This window comes from Caloenas nicobarica, chromosome 19, assembly GCF_036013445.1.
Source record: "Caloenas nicobarica isolate bCalNic1 chromosome 19, bCalNic1.hap1, whole genome shotgun sequence".
NCBI classification, from domain to species: domain Eukaryota; kingdom Metazoa; phylum Chordata; class Aves; order Columbiformes; family Columbidae; genus Caloenas; species Caloenas nicobarica.
Window position 1 is genome coordinate 3,198,878 of NC_088263.1, and position 14,918 is coordinate 3,213,795.

Genomic DNA, 14,918 nt, shown 5'->3' on the forward strand with positions numbered 1-14,918 from the left:
GCGGATGTCCCCGGGGGTCTGTCCCCACCGTGGCAGCACCCATGCCGTCGCCCAGCACCGCGCCCAGCCATGGCGGTTGCACCACGGTTGCACCACGCCGCTCCCCTCCCAGCCCCGAGCAAACAAACCTGCCGACACGGAGCTGTGCTCGGCACGACCACGGCAGGATCTAAAGCAGCCCACGAAACCCACGGGGCCGAAAACGAAGCGGCACATTCAGCAGCGGCTCCTCCGCCTTAGAACAGAAGAAAAACCCTCTACTGCGCTTTGGACACCTTTCACCCACTGCTCCTGCGCCCCAGACCCAACCACAAAGCTGGACTCGGCCCCCTGCATCAGCCCCACAGCTCGGGACGGCATCCAGCCCAGCAGACGAGGGATTAGCGCCCGGCTACGTGCCGGCGGGTGTTTGTGGATGCTGGTCTCCTGCTGCTCCCCGGGAACAAGGCTGCTGCGGGGCTGTGTGCAAAGAATGTCCATGTGAATAACAAACAGCGTTCGGAGCCTTTGAACATCTCTGGAGAAGCCGGTCAGGGCTGGACTGAGCCCAGCGCGAGATGTCTGCCCTGAACCTCTCTGCACAAACAGCCTCCAAGGGATGGGCGCAGGAGGAGACCCCTCCCTGCCCACCCAGCCCTGCCTGATCCCAGCAAGACCCTCCTGCCCCACCCCTTCCCTTTGCCTTTGGGGTGATGCTCCAAAGCCACGGGGCGCAGGTGCCCACACAGCAGCCCAGCTGGGCTAAACCCACCCCGTGCTAAAGTGGCACCTGCCTGGTGGGCACAGCAACCAGGTTCAAGGCCACCAGAATAGGTGACTGCACTGGCAGGACAGTCAGGAGACGTCCCATGGGCAGGGAGGTGGCTGTGGGGAGATGAAGCATTCCCATGGAGCAGCTTGGCTCAAGCTGGGTACCACCCCCAAACCCCATGCTGGACCAGGACCGACTGCCCTCATCCCAGCTGCAGTCACATCATCCCACGTGTCTCTTTTCCCAGAGACCCACCCGTGCCTGGCCAGGCTGGAAAAGAGCTACCAGCCCTTTGGCGCTCACCCCATGGCAGGTGCTGCCAGGCAGCAGGGTGGGACACACCATCACCCGTCCCCAGATAAGGCCCTGCTCATCCGCTAGCACCAGCCTGGCAGCATTGCACCCACTCTGGCATGGTGCCACCCCCACCACGGCCAAGCCAACGCCAGGGCGCAGGCAGTGCCGCTGTGGGGGTGCACCAAGAGCTGCGGGAACAGGGGGGTCTCCAAGGCAAAGGGGCCAGATCAGACTTGGACATCCCCGGGTCTGTCATGATCCGGGTGCTGGGGACAGCAGGGGGTGGGTGGTCCTTGTTCTGGGATGTCCCAGCAAATGCTTCTGCGCTCAGCAGGGGACAAGCAGCCGGTGCCCTCGTGCCCCCCCTGCCCAGCCGCAGGGAGAGGAGCTGATCCTGGCACACTCTCTCTCCGCTGAGCTGGCTGGTGACAGCAGGAAACCCAATCCAGCACGGCAGGAGGAGGCCAAACAAAGACTTTTATGTACATCCACAAAAAACAAAAACCAAGAGGTATTCGAACAAAACAGCCCCGAGACTGTGCTGGGCTCTGCTGCATGAGAAAGAGCAGCCTGTCCTCCTGAAGCTGTGGCAGGACACCCATCCCACACCATGTCCCCACACCTGTTCCCTCCGCTCCACAGAGGGCCATGCCCCAGCTGAGGGTGGCCATGGGATCAGTGTCTCCCAAAGCCGAGGATGCTCCAGAAGCACCAGGGTCCCTGGTGAACTGTGGATGTCCCCGGCTGGTGGGCACCTGCCCAATAGGGCTGACAACTAGTGCCAGGTGGCACAGAGCATCATCAGCGTCTTCCTCACTGTAGGAGGATGGGCAGAGTAAAGCAGCTCCTAGGAGAGAGCTGGACACCCTTGGCAGGATGTCCCCAAGGCAGGAATGTTCCCAACGTGGGGACACTCCCAAGGCAAAGCTCTGTCCTGGTTTCAGGTGATGCTCTGCATGCGTTGGAAGCAGAGGAAGGGGTTCAGGATGCTTCCCATAGCTGAGCCATCATCGCTTTGGGTACCTGGGAGCTGGCAGCCCTGCTCTGCTGCCCCATGTAGTAGCACTGAGGTCACCCCAGCTTTGGGACATGTCCCTTCATGCAGGGAAACCCCGCAAGGGGCATCACGCCTAGCGCTGAGCAGAGCTGGCAGAGGGAGCCAGGACAAGTGTCCCATACCCCAGGAGCCACCAACGCAGCAAGAAGGGAGGGACGTCCTGCCCCAGGTCCCCTGCCAGCTCCAGGGCAGAGCGTCCCATCCATCCCTGCTGCATGGAGACATCCCATCATAGGGACTCCTACAGCAACGGGGTCCGAGCCCCCCAGAGCAGGGCTGGGAACAGATCCTTGCCAGGGAAGGGCAGGAGGGCACAGAGAAGGGCATCGTGCTCTACCAGCCGGAGCTGGGACCTGCACTGAATGCTGCTGCCCTTTCCCTTTGAAAAAGGGGAAAAGGTGGCGTTTTACTCCTTCCTCCCCCTCCGCTCCGGGCAGGCTGGGAGGAAACCTGCTTGTTGTGAGCGCTGGGCTCTGCTCTGCCCCTTCCTCCCCACTGGCCCCCCCAGCACCGGGCTCACCACAGAGCTGCTGTGGGCACATCCAGGCACGGGGCAGGGCTCAGGGGCTGGGGGGGCACAGCCACTGCCTGGGGATCTTGCTGCAACAAAGGTGGGGTGATGCCTTCTGCAAACTGGGTGGCGGGACCAGACCTGGGTCCTGCAGGGGCAAAGAAGGTGCTCAGCCCTGTGCTGGGGTGCTCACATGCCTACAAACCTCACACCGGCAAGCTCCCGGGGGTGAGTATCCCTGGAGCCCTCCAGCCTCTCTGCCTGCTGAAAAGCTCCGAGACACAGAGCCCAGGGTCCTGGTGGTGTGGGAGGCAAGAGCCCTGTCCTGCAAGCAGACAGCTCTTGAGACTCCCCCCATCTCACTGCCCATTGGGGCAGCTGCCTGCGGGGTTGTGAAATAAAGCCTGGTGGCGGGATGCTGTGAGAGGGATGGAACGGGAAGAGTGGGTCCGATGCCACTCCCTCCCCATGGGCTGGGACCAGGCTCCTGGGTGTGTCCATAGGACCCACCACCCATTGCACCCCTATGGACCAGGGCTGTCTGCACACCTTCCCTGGGCTCTTTTGGTGGCTGTTTTGGTGGCTTCCCCCACACCCACGTAGTACCTTTGCTGTTCCTAGTGTGGGGCTGGACCTGGAGCACCGTGGCTACAGCAGGGCAAAGGGTGGGAGCCAGCAGCTTGTTGCAACCTGCCATGGGGCTTGGGAGCCCCTCAGTCCCCAGGAGGGTGGGATAGAGCTGACAGGGGTGTGCCGAGCCTCCCTGGGCTCTCAGCCAGCCTCTGCTGCAATTTGGGGACAAGGGGGAGGCAAAGGCTTGGGAAACACCAGCTCTTGGCTGTGCTTCCCTTGCGGGGTCCCTGCAATGGGAACAGGAGTGTCTGACACCGCGCGGGGCAAGGGGGGCTCCTGCTCTGCAGGGTGCTGGTCTGTCCCTGGGCTGACCTGAGGGCCCAAGAAGAATGGCTGCAATGCCAGCTCTGCTCCTCCTGCTCCCAGGCAGCACAGGGGTGCCCCCCCGAGTGTCCCAGCTCGCTCAAGGCAATGCCTTTGGATAAGCCCTTGCTGGAGGAGGCAGGGAAAGGCCCCCCAGGAGGGAAGGCAGCTTCTGCCCCAGGGCTGGAGGGCTCCTACCTCCTGCCCATGTGGGAGGGCCACCGACACAAGAGGCTCCCATAGCTGGCGATGTCCCCTGCCCCGACACGCTGGCTCCGAGCGAGCCCCATGCCCCGACACGACGGCTGCAGGTAAGCCCTGGCTTGCCAGAACCAGCCCTTCCCTGCTGGCAGGGAGCCCTGACATGCCAGGGGAGTTATTTATTTCACGATGAAAGAAGACACACTCTTCTTTACGAGAAAGCACTCCACATCTCCAGCACACTGCAGTGCCGATCCCTCAGAGCCTCCCTGCATCCGTCCCACCCCAGGGCAGGGTGAGGTTTTCAGCCTCAAGACCAACCCCAGAGCCCAACACCAGCAGCCACCACCTCCCGTGCTGGCTGGAGCTGAGCTGTGGCCACGGCAAGGAAACGAGTGTCATGATTCAGGAAGCCACAGCAATCTCTCCGCCACGGCACACCACAGCCAGACACTTTTCCGTGTTTGCTGGGTACCCCCAGACTCGACCCCGCAGCCAGCTTCTGGGCAGGAGGAGGATGCTCCTCGGTGACACTGGGGACAAGCAGCCACTGCTGCCCCACAAGTGTCATTGGAGAGGAAAGGATGTGGCTTCAGCACCAGGGGTGAGGCTCAGTGTCACCTCTGCCACCATTGTGTGGGCTGGTGTCTGTAGGAATTCCCACCCCAATTAACAGCTGGTTTATTCACAAATTAACGGGCTGGTGACTCCCTGGAGATGCCAGAACAAGGTGTGAGTTCCCAGGAACCCTCCCTGCTCTGCCGCCCACCTTCCCATCCCTCTGGCTGCAGAAACACCTGACAGCTCCTACCGCATCGCTGGGCTCTCCCACCCACTGGGTGCCCAGGACCACGAGCCCCACGGGGCGGAACAACCCAGCTCCTGCCACCCCTAGAGAAGGTGACCATGGGGCTGGGACGCACCAGGGAAGGAGTTATTCCAGCATGGGGGAAGAACTTCACCCAGCCCCTTGCTGAGGGCACCTATTGCCCCAGACAGGAGGGCACACTGTGCAAAAACCCCAAGGCACCCAGTGACATCTTGGCTTTCCCAGGACACCCTGCACCAGCCACTCTCATGTCCCCCGGTGATGGTGGCCATGCTGGGCATCCTTGTGCACGGTGGGACAGCCAGTCCCTGCTCCAGCCCACAGAGCAGGTCAGGAGCAACTCCCAACCCACATTTGGGAGGAAGAGGAGGAGGAAGCAGCCAAAGGGTGTTGACAAACAAGCTGAGTGACTCAAGCCGGGACAATGTCAGAAGCAGGGTGGCAGAACGAAGCACTTACTGGCTGCCCCATCACAACTGCTCCCCAAGCCCACACGTGGTTGTGGAGACCTTGGAGAAAAGGAGGCAGGAGCTGCCAGCAGCGCTGCCTGACAACCACCCTGGTGTAAATCACACTCCACAACTGCCCCATCAGCCCCAGCGCAGTGGGACAACCCCGGTGCTGGCAGGGATGCTGCCCACGCGCCTGCTCTGGCAGCAGGAGGATGCTCCTGTCCCACCAGCGGGAGGAAAGACCCTGATCCTGAGCCACCAACAAACGAGTCATGTGTGTGTTGCTCATGACCTTTGGGAGATGTTGGCACCAGCCTTACCGCAGCCACCACTACATGGGCTGGGACAGAGCATGGGACCTTCGCAGCATGGCTGTGACGGCAGAGGTCCTGACATAGAGGGGACCACACCATGCATGGCATGGGAAGGCTTTTTTTCACCTCCCTCCTGCCTTTAACCCACCTGCAATGCTGACAGCTCTGCACCCAGCAGGGAGGAAAGGACCTGGCCCAGGCTCTCCCCATCTCCCTGCAGCCCCAGGACGTGCTGCGTGTCCAGCCAGCACAGTTCTGCTGCTGCATGGGGGCTGCAGCCATGGGGAGCATCGCCAGACCCAGAGAGCCCCTGTCCCTGCTGCAATTAGGGGTCACATCAGCCTGGGCAGCTCCTCCAAACTCACCAAAACTGGGAGGACAACTGCGACAAGTTTCTTGGAGAAGGGATGGATCCCTCCCCAGGTGCCGGCAGGAGCAGCAGCAGTGGAGAACAGGCCAAGCGAGGCAGGAAAACCCGGAGTTTTCCCCGCCACGTTGCTTTGCATGCCTGACAGCAAGTCATGCCTTGCCTGTCGGGTTACGGCCCCTCCCAGCTCTGGGGGCTCTGCACCCAGCGAGGAGCCCGGGCAGAGAGCGGAGAGGTGCTTAGTGAACCCAGTAGGCTCCAGTCTCTCCCAGGGAGGTGTCCCAGTGCAGCTGTGGGTCTCCGCTACTCACCCCGAGCGCTCAGAGCTGCAGCACGGCACAGGACAGGTACCAACTTAATCTCCATAATCCTATTTCACAGGAATATTATTTTCCCCATGAAAACTTGTCTGCAGTCCTCATGGGCTGAAACCCCCCTGTGTAACAGCTCAGTCCCTGCCAGGGTGCAGCTGTCCAGCCTGGCCTTGCAAACACCTCATTTCTGGCCCAGCAAGACAGATTCCTGCACAGGAAACCCAGCTGAGCTGCTTCTTGTTATTCTTCCCAGGCTCTTCAGGATTAAGACCACAGGGCTTGGACAGGGAGCAGTCTCTGTTTGGAGAACTAGTAGGTTAAAGGGAGATTCGGGATGTGCTTTGAACCCAATCATGCCGCGGAGAGCAAGACTCAACACTGTGTCACACACAGACTGGATCAGCCGTGTTGAGCTTTAACTGTGCGCCATGAAAACTCCGCAGCGTGTTACAAGCTCGCCTTCAAAGTTCGCAAACCTGCTGGCATCCTGCTGAGCCACATACCACGTAAGCATTCCTGCCAGCGTCCCAGGACAGCGGGGCCTGGCCGGCATCAGGTGGGCTCAGCTGTACACCACGAGACATCGAGCCCGTGTGCCGGTACCCCAGCAGGTGCACCCCACTGCTCCATCAGTGCCGGACCCACAGCAGCTTTTTCCCCAAAGCCCTTGAGGAAAAAGGACTTCCACAGCTGCTCCTGTGGCTTTATGGCAGAGACAGAGGAAAGATATTGTAGAATCACCTCCAAAACCCGGTGATCGCCAAGCCCTTGAGCTCCCAGCAAGGTGCACAAGGTCCAGCACGAAGCCACCCGATGACATGCAGCTTTGCGGGGGGGTTGCTTAACCCGGCGGACAGCAGGGTTTTTCAGCCTGGGGAGCTGAAACTGAAGCACGAAAGGGCTCAGAGGTCAAGTCTTGCCTGCTCAGGAGCCCCAGGGAACGAAGCGCCCGCATCACAAGTGACGCAAGGCGGCTCGGGGCGGGGGGGCATGGCAGCCCGATGGAGGGGTGACCCCACTTATGGGGGTCAAGCATGTCACCGCAGGCACTAATTAGCAGCCCTGCCCTCCCCAGCCATCGCTTCGCACAAAACCGTGCCTGTACAGACGCCGTAATCCCATGTTCCGTGATTCCGGGGCGGCACTGAGCAGACATCCTGCGCCGGGCAGACATCCCGGGACGGCTGGGATCTCAATAACCACATTGTCACCCTTCCCCATCCCACAGTGGCGGGGGAACTGCTGTGTCCTGCCCGTGCTGGGGGAGGACAGAGGCATCCTGGGGTACCCCAGGGGTGCAGCCAGTCCTTCCCCCCACCCCAGAACTCTCCCACAGCGTTGCTAAGAGGGAGAAAGTTCATCTGCCGGCCCAGCCCCAGCAAACCCCATGTAGACAGTGGTTTCCCTGCACAGGACCCGGCTTGCCGGCATCTCTCCGGAGCGCAGCTCCCCCCTTCCCTCCCCGCAGCCCGGGGAAGCTCAGCGCACGAACACGCTCCCCGGTCTCCGGAGCCAACACAAACACCCCCGGCACAACCCAGCCTTTCATTTGGGAGGCAGACAGGCACGTCGGCTGCCTCCCTCACCGCCCCCCCCGCCCCGGGCTGTGCCCAGCCAAGGGGACAGGCAAAAACACAGGGAAACTGCAACGTGGTGGAAAGAAAAAAAAAAAAAAAAGAAAAAAGAAAAAGTTGAAAGTGCGGGAGAGAGGGGAAGAGCAGCCGGGGGGCTCTCGGGAGCACGGGGGGTGTGTCCCCCCCGCATGGACTGAGAAGAAGGATGGGGAGAACCCGGGTGGGATACGGGAGGAGCGCGCCGGGGGCTCACCCGCGATGTGCTGGCGGCGACCCTCGTCCAGGTGCGTGGAGACCACATCTCCCATGGCGAGCGGAGCCGGCCGGGCCGGGCGGCGGCAGGAGGAGGAGGAAGAGGAGAAGAAAGAGGAGGAGGAGGCGGCTAAGGAGGAGGAAGGCCGCGCCCGGGGCGGTCAGGCAGCGCGGCGCCCCATGGCAGCCCCAGCCCGGCCACTCCCCCCGCGCCGCCCCGCTGCAGCCGCGCCAGCACCCCCCGCCTCCTCCTGCTAATTAGCCGCTCTAATTTGCTGGCTGGGGGATGGTGGTGGCTCAAGGAGAGCGGTTGTGCCGCACGCCCCACCCCGGGGTGCTGGGAAGCCCCCCCCAGCTTAATGGCATCGCTGTGCCCCGTCCGCCCCACCGCACACAGCGGGGGGACCCTGCCAGCCCCCGCGGTTGCTGGCGCCAGGGAAACCAGCCCCGTCTTGGCACCGGCCTCCTCCGCTCCTGACATTGCTTCACAGGGCGATTGCAACACCCGCTCCTCCCTTTCTACCTGCGCCCTCACGCCCAGGTCCTCAGCAGCCGCAACCTTGAGCTCCGCTCAATGCCAAGTTGAAAGGCGGCCGGGGAGCGGGGCAGAGCGGGAGGCGGGCGAGGGGCCCTGCTCCCTCCTCGGTCTCCCGGCCAGCTCTCATCCTATGGGAGAATGGGATAGAAAAGCTCAAGTTGCCTTAAAACACTCTCTGGCCATGGATTCTGGACCAGGAGCTGTTTGGTCCCGCTCTCCCAGGGTGGGACAAGCCAGGAGGAGGATGGCATGTCCCAGATCAACAAGCATCACTGGGGAGCTGGGGGCTACGCTCAAAATGCGATACTGGAACCAGTAATGGGGCACCAGTCTTGCAAAATTCCCGTAGCACACACACCGCCGGGGCTGAAAATCCCCTGCCCATATCCGTAGGGTGCTGCTGGGTGGTGGGTGAGCACCCAGACCCGGGGCTGCTCCCCCAGGGAGGGAAGAAGCAGCCGGGGCTGGGGAGCTGGAGGAAGCGCTGGAAAAGCTCCTCCTTCCTCTGCTGTTGCTGCAGCTCCTTTCCCAGGAGCAACAGGCGGAAACAGCCCTCGTAGGATCCTCGGCGAGCTGCCTGGGCAGGATCCGGCTGGAGGAAAGGCCTTGGCTGCACTGATCCCAGAGCCCTGGGCACAGCAAGCAGCTGCGGTGTGACCGAGGGAGGAAGAGGAGGAGGAAGAGGGAGGACGTGGCAGCGTGGCCAGAAAGCTCAGGCTGTTCCCAGCTGCAGGGCGGCTCTGGGAACTCTGTGCTGATGTGCTTCCATGCCTTGGGATTGCTCCGGTCCCTGGATGCTTCCGTGCCACTGGGAGCCCAGGCTGGGCTGGGCAAAGCTTGGCTTAACCGCGGCCAGGTTGCTTGGTTAGATCCAGGCCATCTGGGGTGGGAACGGCTCTGAGGTTGTGCCGTGAGTCTTTTCCTGGGCTGGACTGTTTACCCGGTGGTGGGAGGGAGGAGTGGAGGTGGCCGGCCCTGGAGTGAGGCATCCTGTTTATCCTGCCCGAAATAGCTCTTCTTGGCTGGCCACAGGCAGCTGGGCTGGGGAGGGGGCCAGGAGGCTGCTCACAGCTCTCTCTGCCAGCAGCCACCAGCCCTGCCCCGAAACGGTGCGCGCCGCCCACCTGGCACTAACACCCAAGGAGGAGAGGACCAGGGGCTCCTTCATCCCCACCGTGCCAGGATGTTGTCACCCTGGGGCCAAACATCCCCCTGTGTGGGGAGGGATGTGGATGCTCCCATGCCAGGCTGGGCTCTGCTGAAGCCAAACACTCAACACAAGGCCAAAGAACATCGGGACATCAGCTGCCATCCAGATGCCACCCCGCATCTGGGGTATCCCCTGGACTGGGCTCACCTCCGCAGGTATGCCCCCCATGCATCAGCCCTTTCCACCTTAACATGCTTCCCTGAAGTCATTTCAAAGGGAAAATGGCTTCAAAGCTGAAATATTTACCTTTTTCTCTTTGCAATGCCCCGTAAGAAGCCTTTACCCTTAGCAGCAAGTTTGTTTGCCTGGCCAAAATGCTGTTGAAATCAAGAGATTCTCATGAGAAATTTAGCTATAGTGAAACCTCATTTCCAATAGAATATTGTTCCACTGAAGGCTTTTAAACACTTTCCCCAGCACTGATCCCCGAGGAGTCTGGCTCTGAATTCATTTGTAAGTCTGCCTTAGAAGGGTGATGGTATTTAAAAGAAATGCATCTCCCTCCCTCAAATAGAAAAAAAAAAAAGTGAATATCTGCCCATGGTAGTAACTTCATTGTTAGAAACCAAGCTTCATTTCTTCAACAGAAGCAATGTATGGAATATAATTTAGGCAGTGCACACACAGTCCTGCTAAACAGACCACATAAGTAGTATAAACCCCTTATTTCTGAAAAATCAATCCAGGTAAGCACTGGAGCACTAGATGCTGAGCCATTACCTGTCTCTGCCTGCTGACGTATTCCCTAAATAAGAAAAAAAGCCCCTAATTAAAAGGTATAAAAAAGTGAGCGGTGATATTGTTGGTTTGCAAACAGGAAGGTTATATTTGTGGCACTCAGAAATAGAGTGTCAACAGAGACTGGAGACTGTAACACAGACACAGAGGCTGTTTCTGGGGCTCGAAAAACCACCTGAAGATGAGCATGACATGCCGGCACCATTAGTCAGTGCCATGCGGTGACACAGTGCTGAGCTTTTGCTGCACGCTGGCTGGAGGCAGAGACAGCCTCGGCTGCTAAAGCTGGGGAGGGGGGAAATAAAGGAGTTACCAGAAGGGTTTTGTCATGATGGGAGGCATCTGGTGGCTCAAAGTCCAGCAGTGGTATCACGCTAAGCACTTCTCGATGTATTCCCATGTGGCTGCGTGCAGAGGAGATCGTCCCCAACCTGGTCCTGATCAGGGTCTCCTCCATCCCCACCACCCTGCTGGGTACCTGAGGAGGATGGGGACAGGGATGACGATGGGGACAGGGATGGGGACGGTTGTCCTTCCTCTCCTGCTGCCAGTTTCTGGGAGCAGCGCGGGGGAGAGCGCAGCCTTGCCCTGCTCAAGCACTGAGCCCTATCCCACCGTGGCAGGACAGGGGGTGCAGACATAGCCCCCCACTGCTCTCCTGCCTCCTCTCCTCCCCCAGGGTATCTTTAAATTCAGCCCCCTTTGCACTGCCTGTGTGCAAGGAAGGCTTATTCATTTGGCACAGAGACAGGCAGCATCACCCTGCTCTCCTTCCCCACATCCCTCTGCAAAGGCACCGGCAGCTGAGGCTGGAGCAGCCCTGAGCAGAGGGAAAGCAAACGTAGCAGCTCCTGCACCGTAGATGATGCTCAAAGGGGTTTATCAAGGCCAGCCCCACATCTTCCCCCCATGCTGGGGCTGCAAGTGAACCCAGCCCGGACATCCCTACTGTTAGAGACTGTGCAGATACAGAGTTTCAAAAAATTACACTGTGATAAAGTCTAATCATCCCAGCTAATTACATCTCACTAAACAGACGGAAATAATACTTATCTGTCTGGAGCTGGCTGAATTATCCCAGCTTCGAAATGAAGGATTTCCCTCTCAATATAGCCTGGGAGAATAAATGCTCTCATGGTTTCAGGCAGCTGCCTGAGACTGTGGTGATGGCAGCAGCGACCCGAGATAGTCCCCAAACCAGGAAAGCCCTCATGTGAAGCCTGAGGCTGGTGCAGAATTCCACCATGATGAGCAAAGTACCCCAAACCTCTTCTTCACCCTCCAGGGAACTCAGCACATCTCCTGGATGATCCTGATGCCCCAACCCATGTCCATGAGTGAGCATTTTTTTAAAAAAGTTGATTATTTAGGATATTTTTATGCTCACAGCAGTCAAACCAAGCCTGGCAGGGTCTGTGTGCTCAGGTCCCTGCCCCTTCAGCTGGTTCCCCTGGATTCAGTACCTGTGGGGAGGCTTGCCCTTGCCTTGCTCCCCTTGGATTTTCCATGCAGTCATTACCATGGTGTGAAATCTGACCTCTCAGCAGCAAAACTGGTTGATGCACCTGCAGAGAGCCCAGAAACCAGCTGTCCCCCATCATTTACAGCCGCCAGGACCTGCTGAATTCCTGCAACCACAAAACACAGCAGTACATTGCAAAATAAATCTTTCAGCCCAGTAAATATTTATTTCCCTTTCTCCGACACAAGGAGCAATCAGCAGAGTTTTCCTTTCACTTTCATTGACCCTAGGCCAAGGATCTGTTTCCACCACAGCCGGATCATCTGGAAACCTGATCACTTTAGGGGAAGAGCCTGGGGGTGCTCATGGGCAGAAGGTGCAGCCCAGGGGGGTTTCAGGGTGTCCCTTGCAAATACAGATGCATATGTTTCTCCAGTGGCCCTGGCAGCCAGCACAGCCCAGCTCAGGCCACCATCCATGGGGGGACAGCCACACACAAACCCACCCAGGGTCACCTCTAAGGCCTTGGAGCTGAACAAGCCTTGTTGTCATAGGACACTGCTGCGGCACAGGGTCTGAGCAAGACAAGGCTGAGCAGGAGAGAAAAGCACCAGCAAACAAAGGTGTGAACGTGCCCTCCTGCTCGTGTGCGGGGGGCTGCTTGTCTTCACTGGAACCAGTCTTTGCGCAATTATTAGCTGTATAATTGCAGCAGTAAAACTTCCTTCTGCTGATAAGGCTGAGAGCGGCTCTGCCCAGCCCCACGGGGCTGTGGTTGCCGTGCCCGTGGCTCCAGAGACGGTCCCGTGGGTTGTCGCACCCTCGGCCCCACTGACCCCCGAGGGATTTGCTATGTCTGTGCAGCGTTCAGAGATATTCTAACAAGGTGATTAAGCAGTGCTGAATCAGGCCTGTCACCACTCTGGGTTTTGCTGAATCAGGGCCAGAGCCTGGGCAGGATCAATAACCCCCAGCCCCAGCTCCAGCCTGTGAGCAGAGGGAGGGAGGGGACCAGCTCCAAGCCTGGCCTTGGCTGGGGAGCAACTTGGGACCCTGCAAAAAACCACAAGGCAGCCCCATGGGGCTGTGGCAGGTAGCGCAGGGGTGGGGGGTGCCCGGGATGGTCACCCCCACCTACACACCCCCGTGGGTCAGCACCCACCCGCCTGCGAGCATCCACCCGCCTGCGAGCATGCACCCACCTGCGAGCATGCACCCACCTGCGAGCATCCCGCTGCAGGGCCGGGAGACCAGCAGCGCTGGGGGACCGCAGCCCCCCGGGCTTGCGGAGGGCACGGGTGGAGGAGGGTGGCTCATGTGGATCACCATTCCCCTCTGCTGGTCGGGACTGGGATAACTGGTCGCCGCCAGCCAGGCTTTGGCAGCGCAGCCTGCGGAGGGTGCGCAGCCTGGCTGTCCAGGCATGGCATGGTCATGGTGCTGGGGGCCAGGAGGTGCAGGGAGGGGATTCTGCCCCTCTGCCCCGCTCTGGTGAGACCCCCCTGCAGTGCTGGGCCAGCTCTGGGTCCTCAGCACAGGACACACATGGACCTGCTGGAGGGGGGCCAGAGGAGCCACAGGAATGATCCGAGGCTGGAACAGCTCTGCTGGGAGGACAGGCTGAGAGAGTTGGGGGGTTCAGCTGGAGAAGAGAAGCTCCGGGAGACCTTAGTGTGGCCTTTCCAGACTTAAAAGCGGCCGATAAGAAAGATGGGGACAGACTTTTGAGCAGGGCCTGTTGTGATAGGACAAGGGATGATGGTTTGAAACTAAAGGAGGGAGATTCAGGCTGGACATGAGGAAGAAATTGTTGGCCCTGAGGGTGGTGAGAGCCTGGCCCAGGTTGGCCAGAGATGAACCATCCCTGGAGACATCCCAGGCCAGGCTGGACGGGGCTCTGAGCAACCTGAGCTGGTGCAGATGTCCCTGCTCATGGCAGGGGGGCACTGGGGGAGCTGGGGAGGTCCCTTCCAACACAAACCACTCTATGATTCTGTGGGCACTGTGACTGGCATTAGCATGGGCAGGGCAGAGAACCTGTCTGTAGTTCCCGGGGGGATCCCAGGGCTGACCCCGACATCACGCCAGGGGGTCTGGGCTTGACACTGGGGACCATGCGTCTGTCAGCAGCACCAGCATGAGCAGAGGGTTTGGGAACAGGCACTGGCACCACTATGGGCACAGGCATGGGCACCAGCACTGGCACGGTGTACTGGCACTGGCATGGGCACTGGGATGAGCACTGGCTATGGGCACCCAGAACAAGTATTTCTACTGAGCTGTCACCCCTCACTGTCTCCAGCGAAAACACCGGACCCTTGGAGATTATTAACCCCGAGCAACTTCACCCCAGGCAGCTCATGGGGACGAAAGCAACACGTGACACCATGCCCCCCCCACCCCCTCAGTCACCTTCCTTTGGGACACATTCCCAGCCCCAGGGTGAAACATTTGGCTTCATCATTACCAGTTTGCCTCTGCCTGCACTGAGGGTGGGGTGGAAGCAGCCTCTCTGCTTCACATCCCCAAGAATGGATGCATCCCTCGAGGAGATTTTTCGAATGAAGCGTCACTCCTTCCTTCCTTCCTTCCTTCCTTCCTTCCTTCCTTCCTTCCTTCCTTCCTTCCTTCCTTCCTTCCTTCCTTCCTTCCTTCCTTCTTATTTTCTTTTTTTCTGCCAGATGGAATGGATGCAAGCGACCCACCCAGTTGTCAGGGAGCCGAGTGTCCCTGAGGGCAGAGAGGGGGGGACACCACAAGCACCCTCAGCAGATGGGTCCCAGCTCACCCGTGGCTCCGTACATGTGCCGTGTTTTTGCCCACAGGCAAGCGATGCTCGGCCTCGCTGGGCAGATTGACAGGGAGATGGGAAAGCAATATAAATACCTCACTCTTAAATAGCCAGCTGGTATTTATAGCCTGTGGTTGGCAGAGTGTCCGGCAGCTCTGACAAACGCAACTCCAGCTTATTTTTAAGGAAGCATTGAAAAGAACAGGTTTGAAAGCAAAGGATCGAGATGCATGTCTGTCTGGCCTGGGGCTGCTGGGAACCCAGGCAGCCGGGCTGGAGCAGGGGCCCTCGTCACCCCATTGTCCCTCCTTCGCCGTCCTGTGT

The 14,918-nt window shown here is 59.6% G+C and overlaps 1 protein-coding gene across 1 annotated transcript in view; it reads right to left on the minus strand.

Annotated features, from left to right (window-relative positions):
- NIBAN2 (niban apoptosis regulator 2) overlaps window positions 1-8,038 on the minus strand; it is a 31,998-nt gene extending 23,960 nt beyond the window's left edge. Inside the window, exon 1 of the mRNA XM_065648557.1 lies at window positions 7,857-8,038. Within this exon, the coding sequence (XP_065504629.1) occupies window positions 7,857-7,911 (55 nt within the window). The 5' untranslated portion in view covers window positions 7,912-8,038. The remainder of the gene's footprint in view (window positions 1-7,856) is intronic.
- Window positions 8,039-14,918: the final 6,880 nt, after the last annotated feature.